The following is a 14611-nucleotide window of genomic DNA, read 5'->3' on the forward strand; positions in this document are numbered from 1 at the left end:
CAAGAGCCCGATGGTCACTCTGACAGAGCTCGAGACTTTCTCTGTGGAGATGGTTGTCCTTCTGGAAGGTTCTCCCATCTCTGCAGCACTCCAACAATCAAGCCTTTATGCTAGAGTGGCCAGACGGAAGCCACTCCTCAGTAAAAGGCACATGACAGCTCACTTGGAGTTGGCTAAAAGGCACCTAAACTCTCAGACCATGAGAATCCAAGATTTAACTCTTTGGCCTGCCTGAATGCCAAGTGTCACGTCTGGAGGAAACCTGGCACCATCCCTACGGTGAAGCATGGTGGTGGCAGCATCATGCTGTGGGGATGTTTTTCAACAGCAGGGACTGGGAGACTAGTCAGGATCAATGCAAAGATGAACGTGCAAAGTTTTATTTTGTAAGTACAGAGATCCTTGATGAAAACCTGCTCTAGAGCACCCAGGACCTCAGACTGGGGTGAAGGTTCACCTTCCATCAGGACAATGACCCTAAGCACACAGCCAAGACAATGCAAGAGTGGCGTCTTTGAATGTCCTTGAGTGGGCCAGCCAGAGCCCAGACTTGAACCCGATCGAACATCTCTGGAAAGACCTGAAAATAGCTGTGCAGCGACGCTCCCCATCCAACCTGACAGAACTTGAGGATCTGCAGAGAAGAATGAGAGAAACTTCCCAAGTACAGGTGTGGCGAGCTTGTAGCGTCATACCCATGAAGAATCAAGGCTGTAACTGCTGCCAAAGGTGCTACAGCAAAGTACTGAGTAAAGGGTCTGAATACTTATGTAAATTGGATTTTAAAGTTTTTTTCTAAAAATCAAACTGTTTTTGCTTTGTCATTATGCGGTATTGTGTGTAGATGGATGATGACGGGAGGGGGCTGCGTCTGCTGGAGGAGCTGCTGTGGTTGCTTGTACACAGCAATGACAGTTTCCCGAGGGGTGAAATACGAAATAGATTAGTTGAAAGGCACACTGTCAGATCTGCGGTAAATTAGCTAAAATGGAAAATGCTTTTCTTCCAAGTATTGCTTTTGTTGCCTTCATATCAGACCACAGGAACTCTGATTGGTTCCAGTCCATGTCATATATTTTATATAGATCTATCTTCCCCCTTACTGAGTCTGTGGTACTGTCCCCTGTGGGATATAATTAAATACTTTAACGTGCAAATGAAAGCTTGACTTGTAAAATGTCACATACAAGAACTGTGGGGAAGGATCACGGGACTACAATATGAATATAATAATTTTATTCTACTGTGGACACTGCCGCAGAGTGGCCCTTTTATGTTGAGGGAGTTTAATTAATCAGGAACTGGGTTCACAGGGCTATGTGACATGAATGGGCGAAAGCTGTGATGGAGGAGCGCCCTGCTCAAATAGAACAGTAATCTGCGCTGCCAGGTTATGTTGTCAACAAGACTGCATGATTCATCATTCAGAAAACATATGTATTTTCCATAAAGTATATGTTAGAATTTTACTAGTTTTACTTGGGAAGGCAGATAAAGTACATATTTTTTTTTACGAAGAGCAAACACTTTGCATGTGAACACTGAAACCTAAATCGTTACTCCATGTTCTTCACATACGTCATTTTGTTTTGAGCTGACTTCTCTGGACTATAAACGGAGCACCCGACTCTTGCCCGGTTTTCAAAACAATCACTTTTCACCCGGTGCAATCTCCCACCAGCTTAATTGAATCCCCTCATTGTAATATCACTGTAGCCCTCAGCTACAGGAATGGGCGTCTAGGTGGTTGAGCGAGCACATGAGGGCTACATCTCAATTCTCCACCCTTCTCTTATGGTGTGCACTTGCAAACTCCATCATGGAAGTATGCAAGTGTCACATTTCGGGAGAATTCTGCAACAAGTCCAAATCATTTGAGGACTGCATATGACAAAGGGTGCTCTTCACACGGTCTGTTCAGTGTGTGATAGTGTCTTTTGAGTTACACAATCACTCAAGTAATGACTTGGAAACATACAGTACACAGTATCCCCCTCTAAGCTTAGTCTCTGCCTCTTATCCAACCAAGTAGTTAGTAGTACCTAATTTGGGATACTTACTTGTAAATGTCCTACATGTGGACAGTGAAGATGCCCTCCAGTGTTGTCCACCACTCCTCCCCTGCAGCCACATCTGGAACTCCGACACATAGTGAGAGAGCGGGGCAACCCCCCCCCAAAAAAAAACAATGTTCTATCGTACGTGTGACGTTACACTATATAGTTTGACATGCTTTCAGATAATTCCTTTGTTTTTGAATAGCAACATACCATTAGTGATTCCCTCTAGAGTAACTTTAGTGCCACATAGCTTGCTAGCTATCTGGAAGGAGAATAAATAACCTTGCTCGCTAGTCATACAGCTACTTGTTTGAATGTGAACCAAATGTGAAATTACAAGACACAAAAGCCACTTGCTGTACCTAAAGGTGTTCCACAATGGTGTCTTGTTGCGTCAGTGGGCTAGCTAGTTAACGGTAGCCAGTAATGCCTCTTCATAGCCAGCAAGCTACTATGTGGACATGTGCGCGTCAAACATCTCATTCTAAAATCATGAGCATTAATATGGAGTTGGTCCCTCCCCCCCTTTGCTGCTATAACAGCCTCCACTCTTCTGGGAAGGCTTTCCACTTGATGTTGGAGCATTGCTGCGGGTGCTTGCTTCCATTCAGCCACGAGCATTAGTGAGGACGGGCACTGATGTTGGGTGATTAGGCCTGGTTCACAGTCGGAGTTCCAATTCATCCCAAAAGTGTTTGATGGAGTTGAGGTCAGAACTCTGTGCAGGCCAGGCAAGGTCTTCCCCACCGATCTCACCAAACCATTTCTGTATGGACCTCGCTTTGTGCATGGGGCATTGTCATGCTGAAACAGGAAAGGGCTTTCGCCAAACTGTCACAAAGTCAGAAGCACAGAATTGTCGAATGTCAAAACAGCCCCAGATCATTAGTCCTCCTCCACCAAACTTTACAGTTGGGACTATGCATTTGGGTAGGTAGCGTTATCCTGGCATCTGCCAAACCCAGATTCGTCCGTCGGACTGGTCAAGTGTGATTCATCACTCCAGAGAACGCGTTTCCACAGTCCAATGGCGGTGAGCTTTATACCACTCTGGAGATCTTAGGCTTGTGTGTGGCTGCTCAGCCATGAAAACCAATTTCATGAAGCTCCCGACGAACCATTCTTGTGCTAACGTTGCTTCCAGAGGCAGTTTGGAACTCTGTAGTGAGTGGACAGAAGATTTTTACGTGCTTCTGCACTTGAAGGTCTCGTCCTGTGAGCTTGTGTGGCCTTTCAACTTCACAATAACAGCACTTACAGTTAACCTCTAGCATGGCAGAAATCTGACAAACTGACTTTTTGGAAAGTTGGAATACTATGACAGTACCATGTTGAAAGTCCTGCAGTAAGGCCATTCTACTGCCAATGTTTGTCTATGGAGATTGCATGGCTGTGTTTGGTTTTATATACCTGTCGGCAACAGGAGTGGCTGAAATAGCTAAATCCACTAATTTAAAGGGGTGTCCACATACTTTTGTTTACATATGTTAGCTAGCCACTAGTAGCTATCTTGTGTCCCCTCCACTGAGCTTTATTGTTCCCTACTGCAAATTCCTCGCACACTGGCTGTTCTTCTGTTGGGTCTCTCCCTGGCTGTTGACAGCCTAAAACGCCACATCAATACAGCTTCTACCGAAAATGACTTGCTAGCAGGCATAGGCAGCCTCTCTTCCTTACTGAAACCCTGTGCGCAGTGATTGACAATCAACACAGGTCAAACAATAATGCGGATGATAATTTGATCATTTGAATTTTGAGTCTTAAACCCCACAGATTATGGAAAGGCAGTGTCAATTGAGAATCATTATTTTTGTCACAAGGAAATTTTTGTAAAGATTTGCCATTTTTAAGCATTTTAGATTTTTAAGTGTGTCAGTGTTGTACTGGATAGTACCATGAAAATAAAATATCAAACACACTTGGCTATTTTTCAAATTGGCAGACATTATGCATATCAGTCATGAAAATGATAATGATATTGATTTATATTTTGCACATTTGCATTTCAAATTGAGTTTCGGCAGCTTGCATAGTATAATTAGCTAGCTCTAAGAGTATGGGTTACCATTAGGCTAGACAACTAATCTCAACTCCATGATTTACGATGAAGTTGAGCGGCCACTATTGTGGGCGGACTGGAACTGTGACGACACATTATGAAGTTTTTAACAATGTATTTTTTAAATGCGGGCTTTTTTGGGGTTCTGAAAGCCACCAAAAATAAAGTATAGAACTTCATTTTATGACACCAGAGCTCCAGTCCGCAACATTCAAATCAATGGAGGCCAGAAAAGTGGTAATCATCTGGAAAATGATATTGTCAGCTAGGCTGAATTCTGTGCCAGAATTATGGCTACTGGCTATCTGACAGACTCACTAACCTGTTGAACTCGTCATCTTTCTTCACAAATCCACAGGACATAAAACAATCGAGGTAAGATTGATATCGATTTTCAGACCTGACATTTCCTTTTTTTTTTGTGTACGCTTTTTATATTGATTTGAAATGTCCTATTTTACACTTGTTTTTGAGAGAAATATTTGAATCTCTGTGAAATGTCAATGGAGCACTGAGCTTAAACCAAGCTGTTTTATTTTTAAACCCTTTTACATTTAATTCAGCTTGTGTCGTGCTAATTTTGCCAACTGCTGAAACAACTTTGAAGACAGTTCAAAGACACATTTTCTACACTGCAGCTAATCAATTGCCCTCCCCCCGTAGAGTTAACCTCCCTACGTGTGTTTGTGTTGTAGATCAGCAAGGGGGACTATGAGGGTGAAGTGCATATCTTCGGGAGCAGCAAGGTTCAACAGAAGGCCCGAGAGATGATCGAGGAGTTGGTAGCCGGAGACAATGGCCCTGGGGGATTCCGCAGAGGTAAAACACACTTAAACCAATAGGAAAGGGAGAGAGCACTGAGTGTGGTACTGTAAACTGCAGATTGGACGGTGGTACATTCATGCTGCAAACAGCCTGTTCCATCTAATCCCAAAAATGCTATATATTTGATTGAGGTCTGGGAACTGCTCATGCCACTCAAGTAAACTTAACTCTCGTGTTCCAGGCATTGTTGTTCCACTCCTCAATTGTCCAGTGTTGGTGATTGCATGCCCATTGGAGCCGCTTCTTCTTGTTCTTAGTTGTAAGAGTGGGAACCCAGTGTGGTCGTTTGCTGCAATAGCCCATCCGTGACAAGGATCAACGAGTTGTGCCTTCTGAGATGCTATTCTGCATTTACTTTGATCTTGTCTTAAAGGCCACTTTTCAACTTTTCATTCGACCTCATTCGTTATCTTCAGCACCAAACCAGTGTCTACATATTTGAAACCGGCGTGTTACAAATAAAAACATGTATATTATTAATATATATGAATAATATGTGTGTGTGTATATGTGTGTGTGTGTGTGTGTGTATATATATATATATATATATATATATATATATATACACACACACACACACACACACACACACACACACACACACACACACACACACACACACACACACACAGAGTACGAATCAAAATGTTTGTCCACCTACTCATTCAAAGGTTTTTCTTTTATTTTGACTATTTTTGACATTGTAGAATGATAGTGAAGGAAGACATCAAAACTATGAAATAATACACATGGAATCATGTAGTAACCAAAACAAGTGTTATCCAAATCAAAATATACTTTATATTTGAGGTTCTTCAAAGTAGCCACCCTTTGCCTTGATGACAGCTTTGCACACTCTCGGCATTCTCTCTACCAGTTTCACCTGGAATGCTTTTCCAACAGTCTTGAAGGAGTTCCCACATATGCTGAACACTTGTTCGATGCTTTTCCTTCACTCTGCGGTCCAACTCAACCCCAACCATCTCAATTGGCTTGAGGTTGGTTGATCGTGGAGGCCATGTCATCTGATGCAGCACTCGCATCACTCCTTGGTCAAATAATCCTTACACAACCTGGAGGTGTGTTGGGTCATTGTCCTGTTGAAAAACAAATGATGGTCCCACTAAGAGCAAACCAGGATGGGATGGCGTATCGCTGTGGTAGCCATGCTGGTTAAGTGTGCCTTGAATTCTAAATAAATCAGTCCTCAGCAAAGCACCATCACACCACCACCTCTATGCTTCACGGTGGGAACCACACATGCGGAGATCATCTGTTCACCTACTCTGCGTCTCACAAAGACACGACGGATGGAATCAAAGATCTCAAATTTGGACTCATCAGACCAATGGACAGATTTCCACCGGTCTAATGTCCATTGCTAGTGTTTCCCTGCCCAAGCAAGTCTCTTCTTATTATTGGTGTCCTTTTAGTAGTCTTTTCTTTGCAGCAATTCAACCATGAAGGGCTGATTTCAAGCAGTCTCCACTGAACAGTTGGTTTTGAGATGACGTTTTCTAGAACTCTTTAGCATTTATTTGGTCTGCAATTTCTGAGGCTGGTAACTCTAATGAACTCATCCTCTGCAGCAGAGGTACCTCTGGGTCTTCCTTTCCTGTGGCGGTCCTCATGAGAGCCAGTTTCATCATAGTGCTTGATGGTTTTTGCGACTGCAATTCAAAGTTTCAAAGTCCTTGAATGTCTTAAAGTAATGATGGACTGTTTCTCTTTGCTTATTTGAGCTGTTCTTGACAAAATATGGACTTAGTCTTTTACCAAATAGGGCTAACTTCTGTATACCAACCCTACCTTATCACAACACAAGTGATGGGCTCAAACACAACCTCTACAGGATTGGTGGGTCCCCCTCGGGATGGTTGAGCTTACGTAGACTAATGCGATTACCATGAGGTTGTAAGTAACAAGAGAATTTCCCAGGACATAGACATCTGATATTGTCAGAAAGCTTTAATTGTTGGTAATTCAACTGCGCTGTCCAATTTATAGTAGTTATTACAGTGAAATAATACCGTGCTATTTTTTGGGGGAGCGTGCAGTTATGAACTTAAAGTTATTAATAAACCATTTGGGCAGTGGTTCATTGGGTCAGTCTAAAACTTTGCACATACACTGCAGCCACAGTGGCCAAAATCTAAATTGCGCCTGGGCTTGAATAATACATTATGGCCTTTCTCTTGCATTTCAAAAATGATGGTACAATTTTATTTTTTTTACATGTTTTTTTTCTTTGTATTATCGTTTACCAGATCTAATGTGTTGTAGTCTCCTACATTAATTTCACATTTCCACAAACGTAAGTGTTTCCTTTCGAATGGTATCAAGAATATGCATTAGGTTAATTAAAAAGGAAAGAAATTCCACAAATGTACTTTTAACAGTTGAAATGCATTCCAGGTGAAGCTGGTTGAGAGAATGCCAAGACTGTGCAAAGCTGTCATCAAGTCAAAGGGTGGCTACTTTGAAGAACCTCAAATATAAAGTATATTTTGATTTGGATAACACTTGTTTTGGTTACTACATGATTCCATGTGTATTATTTCATAGTTTTGATGTCTTCACTATTATTCTACAATGTAGAAAATAGTACAAATAAAGAAAAACCTTGAATGAGTAGGTGTGTCCAAACTTTTGACTGGTACTGTATATATATTTTTTTACTGTAATGTCTTTTGTGACCGAACACTAGCATTTTACTTTTTACCCCCTACTAGCACTCTTTGCTAATTAACTTCTTTATTGAGGAGAAATGTCATGTGGTTGTCTCACCTAGAGATCTTAAGATGCACTAACTGCTAAATGACTAAAATGTAAAAAGATAAAGGACCTAAAACATAAACACATGGTAGTATTAAAAGTAACAAAACGGTGATCTTCAAAACCTGCAGAGATTTTTCTAGCCAGAGGGTGGGTATTGTCACTGAAAATCACTGTTTTTAAAATGTTTTAACTTTTGATGTCATCGGGTAGAACTTTGTTAACTTAATATTTGATATTACAAAATGTGGAAATGTTATTGTGCTGAAGATAATGAAAATGAGGTTAAAAAGTGGTGGAATTGCCCTGTCACGTTTTTTAAATTTCACTAACATCACATATTTTGCTGTATCAAGTTATTGTTCTTACAGTATAGAGTTCTCTGAAGCTTTTCATTGTCTGCTTTCCATGAAGGCTATAACGGGCCTCCTGTATTGTCCGGTGGACTCATCTAGTAAACGAGACTACTAGTTCATCAGACTGAGTTTCTTTGTGTATTGCATTCTCTCTCAGAACCTGGGTGTGATGGAAGATTTGGGGGTGCTGGTGGCGGAGGCAGGAGCGGCTCCATCTGGTCAGCTGCAGCCCTGCAGGCGTCTCTGGAGGACAGTCCTCCACAGGCCATCGACTGGGTCTCCATGAGGGCCAACCGGCACAAATACGAGGAGATGAAGTGGCAGGGTGAGTGGGGGAGATGCACGCATGCATGCACAACACAGACCGGGACTGCATCGCTGTTGATTGACAACTGTTCCTACACTTGATTCTCCCGTGTTCTTACATGACAGTATTCTGATTGATAGTTCTTAGTGGCTGAATAGAACATTTTGATTTGGGATCCCTTCAGATCTCCCATCTCTGAAGAAGGATTTCTACTTTGAGTCAGAGATTGTAGCCAGTCGGTGTGAAGAGGAAGTAAAGGCATGGAGGTAAGTTGGGGACCAATTTTGTCTCGATGGAGGTATATTTCTTGTCCAGCAGAGGATGCTGTTTATCCACTTTCTGAGTTCAATTTGAATTTTTTCTGCTCAGTAATATGTTATCAACTCAACTCTTCTCAGTCGACTTTGGTTTTGTACCAACCTACATGCAAGCAAAGTAACTATATTCCTGACCAATTCCACCCTCTCTTCCCGTAGGAAAGTGAATAACGATATCTTTGTGGATGACCTGAAGGAGGGAGAAGGGGAGAAGCGTCCTTTTCCCAACCCTGTGGTCACGTTCGACGAAGCCTTCCTGCACTATCCTGGGATCATGGAGAATATTGTCAGAGTCGGCTTCGCCAAGCCAACTCCTATCCAGGTCCTTATTGAGTCAGAGTCCAACCTCCCTTCCAAAACCTTACTGTTTGTATACAACTTTTGACTGTCTCTGAGCAAAGACTTGAGTGAGTTTCACTGACCAATTTAGATGAGCAGTACACTCCAAATTGAACTGACCAATATAGTGCACTCACTCCATGCCCTTCAAGTTGGAGCATGATGGGAGTGGTTCAACTAAGCTAACATATAGAATTCACTTAAGATGTTCATACCATGCATAATTTCGCCATTATATTGTAGTACCCCTTTAGTTATCAAAATAAATATTTATCAAATAGTTATCAAAATAAATATGACCTTTACTACTATAGCCCATAGAAACGCATTGAATAACACATTCATAAATGGCAAAAATACAGTCAGTTAATAAGGTTTTGAAGTATCTGTCCTATATCTAGGAGATATAAGACATATTTAACCCCAACAAAATGTTGGCTACATTACAACTGATTTACAATGACTTAATGGGTACATTACGGTTGATGATTTACAATAACTTAATGGCTACATTACAACTGATTTACAATAACTTAATGGCTACATTACAGTTGATGATTTACAATAACTTAATGGGTACATAACAGTTGATGATTTATAATAACTTAATGGGTACATTACAGTTGATTTATAATAACTTAATGGGTACATTACAGTTGATGATTTACAATAACTTAATGGGTACATTACAGTTGATTTCCTGCAAAATATAGAAATGAAAAGCACTATGGATGAAGAGATTTAGAAAATAATACTTCCCAATTCTCTACTTCCTCAGTGTTTAATTGTTCACTTTCCTTCACTGATTGAATTAAAAGGAAATGGCTGGTATTAGAAATCTGTTGGAAACTATCCCATGCCTCCACCAATCCAGTGTGTTTAAATTTGTGAGAAATAGTGAACGTGTACATAATTCAGTAGACATTTTGGCGCTGGCAAAAAAAGGCATTTCGTTATACTTGATATTGAAACTTTAAATGTGAAAGATGTAATTGGGAAACGCCCTTTTGAAGCTCACTGAACAACATTTTTTCAGAGGTCTATGCCTATGCCTGCAATTTGATGACTCATAGCTTACTGTTGTCTGTAGTTATTTTCAGTATGCAGAAACTTTCTGCCTGCATGCACTGAGTTTCTGTTACACCTCTGTTGTCATTCACAAGGTCTTTATTGTGAGAAAATCTTTTGTTTTCCCTAACAATAAACCCACTACTGGGATGCCACATTTGATACTTAGTACCATACACAGTTGCACTATAACTCCCATGTTGTCAGTGTCATTCCCATGACAGTTGTCCCCCTGTCCCAGTCTCAAGCCTGGCCCATGTCGCTGAAAGGAGATGACCTGATCGCGATCGCCCAGACAGGCACAGGAAAGACACTGGCCTACCTCCTACCTGGCTTCATTCACATGGATGGCCAGCCTGTGTAAGTTTTTACCACCATACTGGTATTTCTTCCAGCCATGCGTCTTTCACACAGTTGCTCATTCCAAGATTGACCCCTACCCCTAATGGTCATGTGTAGTTCAGAAATAATGGGATAGGCATTCTTTACATTTTGTGGGTGTGTGACATTTTTTACATTTGTGCCTGTATGGTTCACACAGAAAACGTGATAAGCAGGACGGCCCTGGTATGCTTGTTCTGACTCCCACTAGAGAGCTGGCTCTGCAGATTGAGTCAGAGTGCAACAAGTACAGCTACAAGGGCTTCAAATGGTACCATACGTGCTCCTAACACTGTATAGAATTATCATACTAGTGCTTTAACAAGCGCCACATTTATTCTACTGTACTAACACTATAATACACACTAGCTTATTGAGGTACCATACCTAACGCTACTTATGAAACCACAAAGGCTTCAAGAGATCGCATCTATACTATGACCTACAGGGGAGATGTCTGCATGTGGCGCTTCCCCATCTGTGTTGTCTCTGTGTAGTGTGTGTGTCTACGGTGGTGGAGACCGCAGGGCCCAGATCAAAGTGATCTCAGCTGGAGTAGACATTGTGATCGCTACGCCTGGCCGGCTTAACGACCTGCAGATGAACGAGTTGATCAACCTGCATTCCATCACCTACCTGGTGTGTGTGTGTGTATGTGTGGGGGGGCAGTGGTGAAAATGTGTATGCGCGTGACTATTTGTGCGTGGCTTTGTATATTGCTGGTAGCGTGTGAGCATGTGTGTAACTGGGGGTTTGTGTGTTAGGTGCTGGATGAGGCAGACCGGATGCTTGACATGGGCTTTGAGCCTCAAATAATGAAAATTCTTCTGGACGTCCGTCCGGACAGGCAGACTATTATGACCAGGTAAAAGGACCCTAAGATGAGAACACCCCGTTACTTCAGACAGACTACAACTCTGTATCAACGTTCAGTTCCACAGTGTATAGAGCTCATCTGTTTTGTAATAGTTAAAATGCCTACCATTCTTTTGTTGATCTTTGCCCATCTTGATGTCTCTTCTCCGATTGGCTGATTCAGTGCCACCTGGCCCACGGGAGTGAGGCGAATGGCCAAGACGTACCTGAAGAACCCCATGATGGTGTATGTGGGAACTCTGGACCTGGCTGTGAGTGGAGCGAATGCTTCTGCTGCTCATTCCAAATAAATAAGAAATGAGTGGGATGTGTTAAGACCTAGGCCGGGATTCAATCTGATCAAGTTATATGTATTGTGGCTTTTAAAGGCAATTTGCCTTTTGGTAGGCCGTCATTGTAAATAAGAATTTGTTCTTAACTGACTTGCCTAGTTAAATAAAAAATATTAACAGCACTTATGTTTGTCCCTGCCCAACCTAATAATCTGTAGGTTTCTCTTTACTCTCTCAGGCTGTGAACACAGTGCAGCAGACTGTTCTCTTTTGTCAAGACGAGGAGAAGAAGGCCTATCTCTTTAACTTCGTCCACAACATGGAGCCTGAGGACAAAGTGCTCATCTTCGTAGGCAAGAAGATAATGTGAGTGTTGCCCTGCACCCCTCTGTTCTCTCCTTGTTATATGTCCAATGTCAGCGAGACATTGATGGTCAGCGAGACATTGAGAACTAGAGATAATCCCTAGTCCGATTCTAGAGGCACTTCATGTATATTTGACAGAATTACGTAGGTATAAGAATGGATAAGTGTAAAAGAAAATCAGGAAAGAAATCCATGGCAAATATCAAACCTAATTAGCAACATTTTAAGTGCTTTATATGATGTGTTATTTTTCATACAGTTCTTTAGAAGAATAATTGCATGTCAAATATCTGGCACCCCTGCAGTTAACTTTTAAAACATATGTCCCCCTTAGAATATAGTTGAATAGCCTTGGTGTAATGGATATTGTAGTAGCTCCACCTTGCTTCTAATAGATTATGTGGACTTTTCACAAGGGCAAAAAGAGGTAAGAGTTCTACCCATCACAGATGTCCAAGTCAGCAAAACAACATGATGGGTGAACTGAGGAAAATAAATGACCAAAACTGGAAAGAGATTGCCCGAGTCATCATTTTTGCAGTTATTGTATCTGATTCTGGCACTTATATTTGTATTTATTATGGATCCCCAAAAGCAGCAGCTACTCTTCCTGGGGTCCAGCAAAATTAATGCAGTTTATACACTTTTAAAACATTACAATACATTCACAGATTTCACAACACACTGTGTCCTTAGCCCCTACTCCACCACTACCACATATCTACAGTACTTAATCCATGTGTATGTATAGTGCGTATGTTATCGTGTGTGTGTGCCAATGTTTGTTACTTCACAGTCCCTGCTGTTCCATAAGATGTTTTTTTTAAATCTGTTTTTAAATGTAATTTTACTGCTTGCGTTTTATGGCCTCTCCTCCGTCCTCTCTCGCTTCCTCTTGCTTGAAATGAGACAGTCCTTCTCCACTCACGTGTCATTAGGGAAATGACGTTTACAGTGCTGGGTCCCAAAATAATGACGTTTACACGGCCCGGTCCCGAAATAATAAATGTGTAAAATGATCAACACAATTTCAGTTAGTTATGCGAGACATTTTATAGATGAAACAGTAAGTAGACTATTGCTTTTTAAATGTGCATGGTTTTTCTCCTGTGACGAAACAAAACTGACTCGGGGATGTGGCATAGTTCTAAACTCTTCTGCGGTAGGATACAAGTGAGTATCCTCAATGAAAGGTGGCTATAGGCGGGGAGGACAATTCTGTTTGCTTAATCATGAAATGACACACTCCTCGACCACTTACTGATTTCCGGGTCTCAGAGGAGAAGACTAAGGATGCTTTTTTTTTTTTTGTTGCCCAAACGAGAACCTGTATGACTCAACTGTGTATGCAGCAGCCCACAATGGTTTGATTTAGACAGTGGGTGTCCCAACCTCCAGGCTGTTTCGTACAGACTGAGCACTGTTTTGAGGTGTGGCTTTTATTTGCGCTTCCAGGAAAACAAAACACAGGCTATGTTTTAGTTATATCCCCCCCATGTAGCTGAGTGCAAGAGAAAGATGTGGAGAGGATATGGTTGTGTAAACATTTGCTTAGTTCTCTGGTCGAGATATCAGTTTTTTTTTTGCCTTTCTGTGATTTGCCTGTGATTTGTATGGGCTCACAGAGGGAAGTCAAGTCCGGTCCTGTATTCATTCAAGAGCATCAAAAATGGTCTGGCATGGGGCAAAGGCTAGTTACTCGAAGCATTGTTAATTTCTCAGTCTTTGTGGGTGGCTGTACGTGTGAAATGACTATTATAGTTTCAAGTTCATGTCACCTGCACAAATCCAGTGAAATTCCTTTCTTGCAAGCTCCAAACCCAACAATGCAGTAATCAATATCAATGCAGCAAAAATGCAGTAAAAATAAGGTATAACAAAAATAAGAAATACAAATATGAAATATTAACAAATGAAAGTAAGAAGCTATGTACAGGGTCAGTTCCAATACCATATTTACAATGTACAGGGATATTTGAGTGAGGGGGGGGGGGGTGTGTAAGGTGACTTGGCAAAAGGATGTATGATAGAGTAGCATTAGCATAAATGTGTGTGTAGAATCCTGTGTGAACATCTAAGGCTTCGGTGGCTGGAGTCTTCAACGATTTTCCGGGCCGTCCTGCCTGATATAGAGGTCCTGGATGGCAAGGAGCTCGGCCTCAGTGATGTACTGGGCTGTTCGTACCACCTTCTGTAGCGCCATGCGATCGAGGGAGGTACTGTTGCCATACCAAGCAGTGGTGCAGCCAGTCAAGATGCTCTCAGTGGTGCAGCCAGTCAAGATGCTCTCAATGGTGCAGCTGTAGAACTTTTTGAAGATTTGAGGGCCCATGCCAAAGCTTTTCAACTATCATATGAGTGGACCATTTTAAGTCCTTAGTGATTTGGACACCGAGGAACTTGAAGTTCTCGATCCGCAGCCCCATCAATGTGGATGGGGGCGTGTTCGCCCCCACATTTCCTGTAGTCCACGATGAGGTCCTTGGTCTTTTTGATGTTGAGGGAGAGGTTGTTTTCCTGGCACCACACTGCCAGGTTGCTGACCTCCTACCTGTAAAGCTTTGTCACTGACTATAAGGCAGGGCTCCATTGTGCAACCATTTAATTATA

The 14611-nt window shown here is 41.8% G+C and overlaps 1 protein-coding gene across 1 annotated transcript in view; it reads left to right on the forward strand.

Annotated features, from left to right (window-relative positions):
- The window catches only part of ddx43 (DEAD-box helicase 43), a 31870-nt gene that overhangs the window by 7496 nt on the left and 9763 nt on the right, over positions 1-14611 (forward strand). Inside the window, exons 3-12 of the mRNA XM_021610639.3 lie at positions 4815-4938; positions 8233-8400; positions 8567-8648; positions 8859-9021; positions 10348-10466; positions 10648-10758; positions 10985-11126; positions 11252-11352; positions 11527-11614; positions 11874-12001. Coding sequence (XP_021466314.1) covers positions 4815-4938; positions 8233-8400; positions 8567-8648; positions 8859-9021; positions 10348-10466; positions 10648-10758; positions 10985-11126; positions 11252-11352; positions 11527-11614; positions 11874-12001 — 1226 coding nt within the window. The remainder of the gene's footprint in view (positions 1-4814; positions 4939-8232; positions 8401-8566; positions 8649-8858; positions 9022-10347; positions 10467-10647; positions 10759-10984; positions 11127-11251; positions 11353-11526; positions 11615-11873; positions 12002-14611) is intronic.

This window comes from Oncorhynchus mykiss, chromosome 1 (assembly GCF_057628025.1).
Source record: "Oncorhynchus mykiss isolate SJ-2025 chromosome 1, ASM5762802v1, whole genome shotgun sequence".
NCBI classification, from domain to species: domain Eukaryota; kingdom Metazoa; phylum Chordata; class Actinopteri; order Salmoniformes; family Salmonidae; genus Oncorhynchus; species Oncorhynchus mykiss.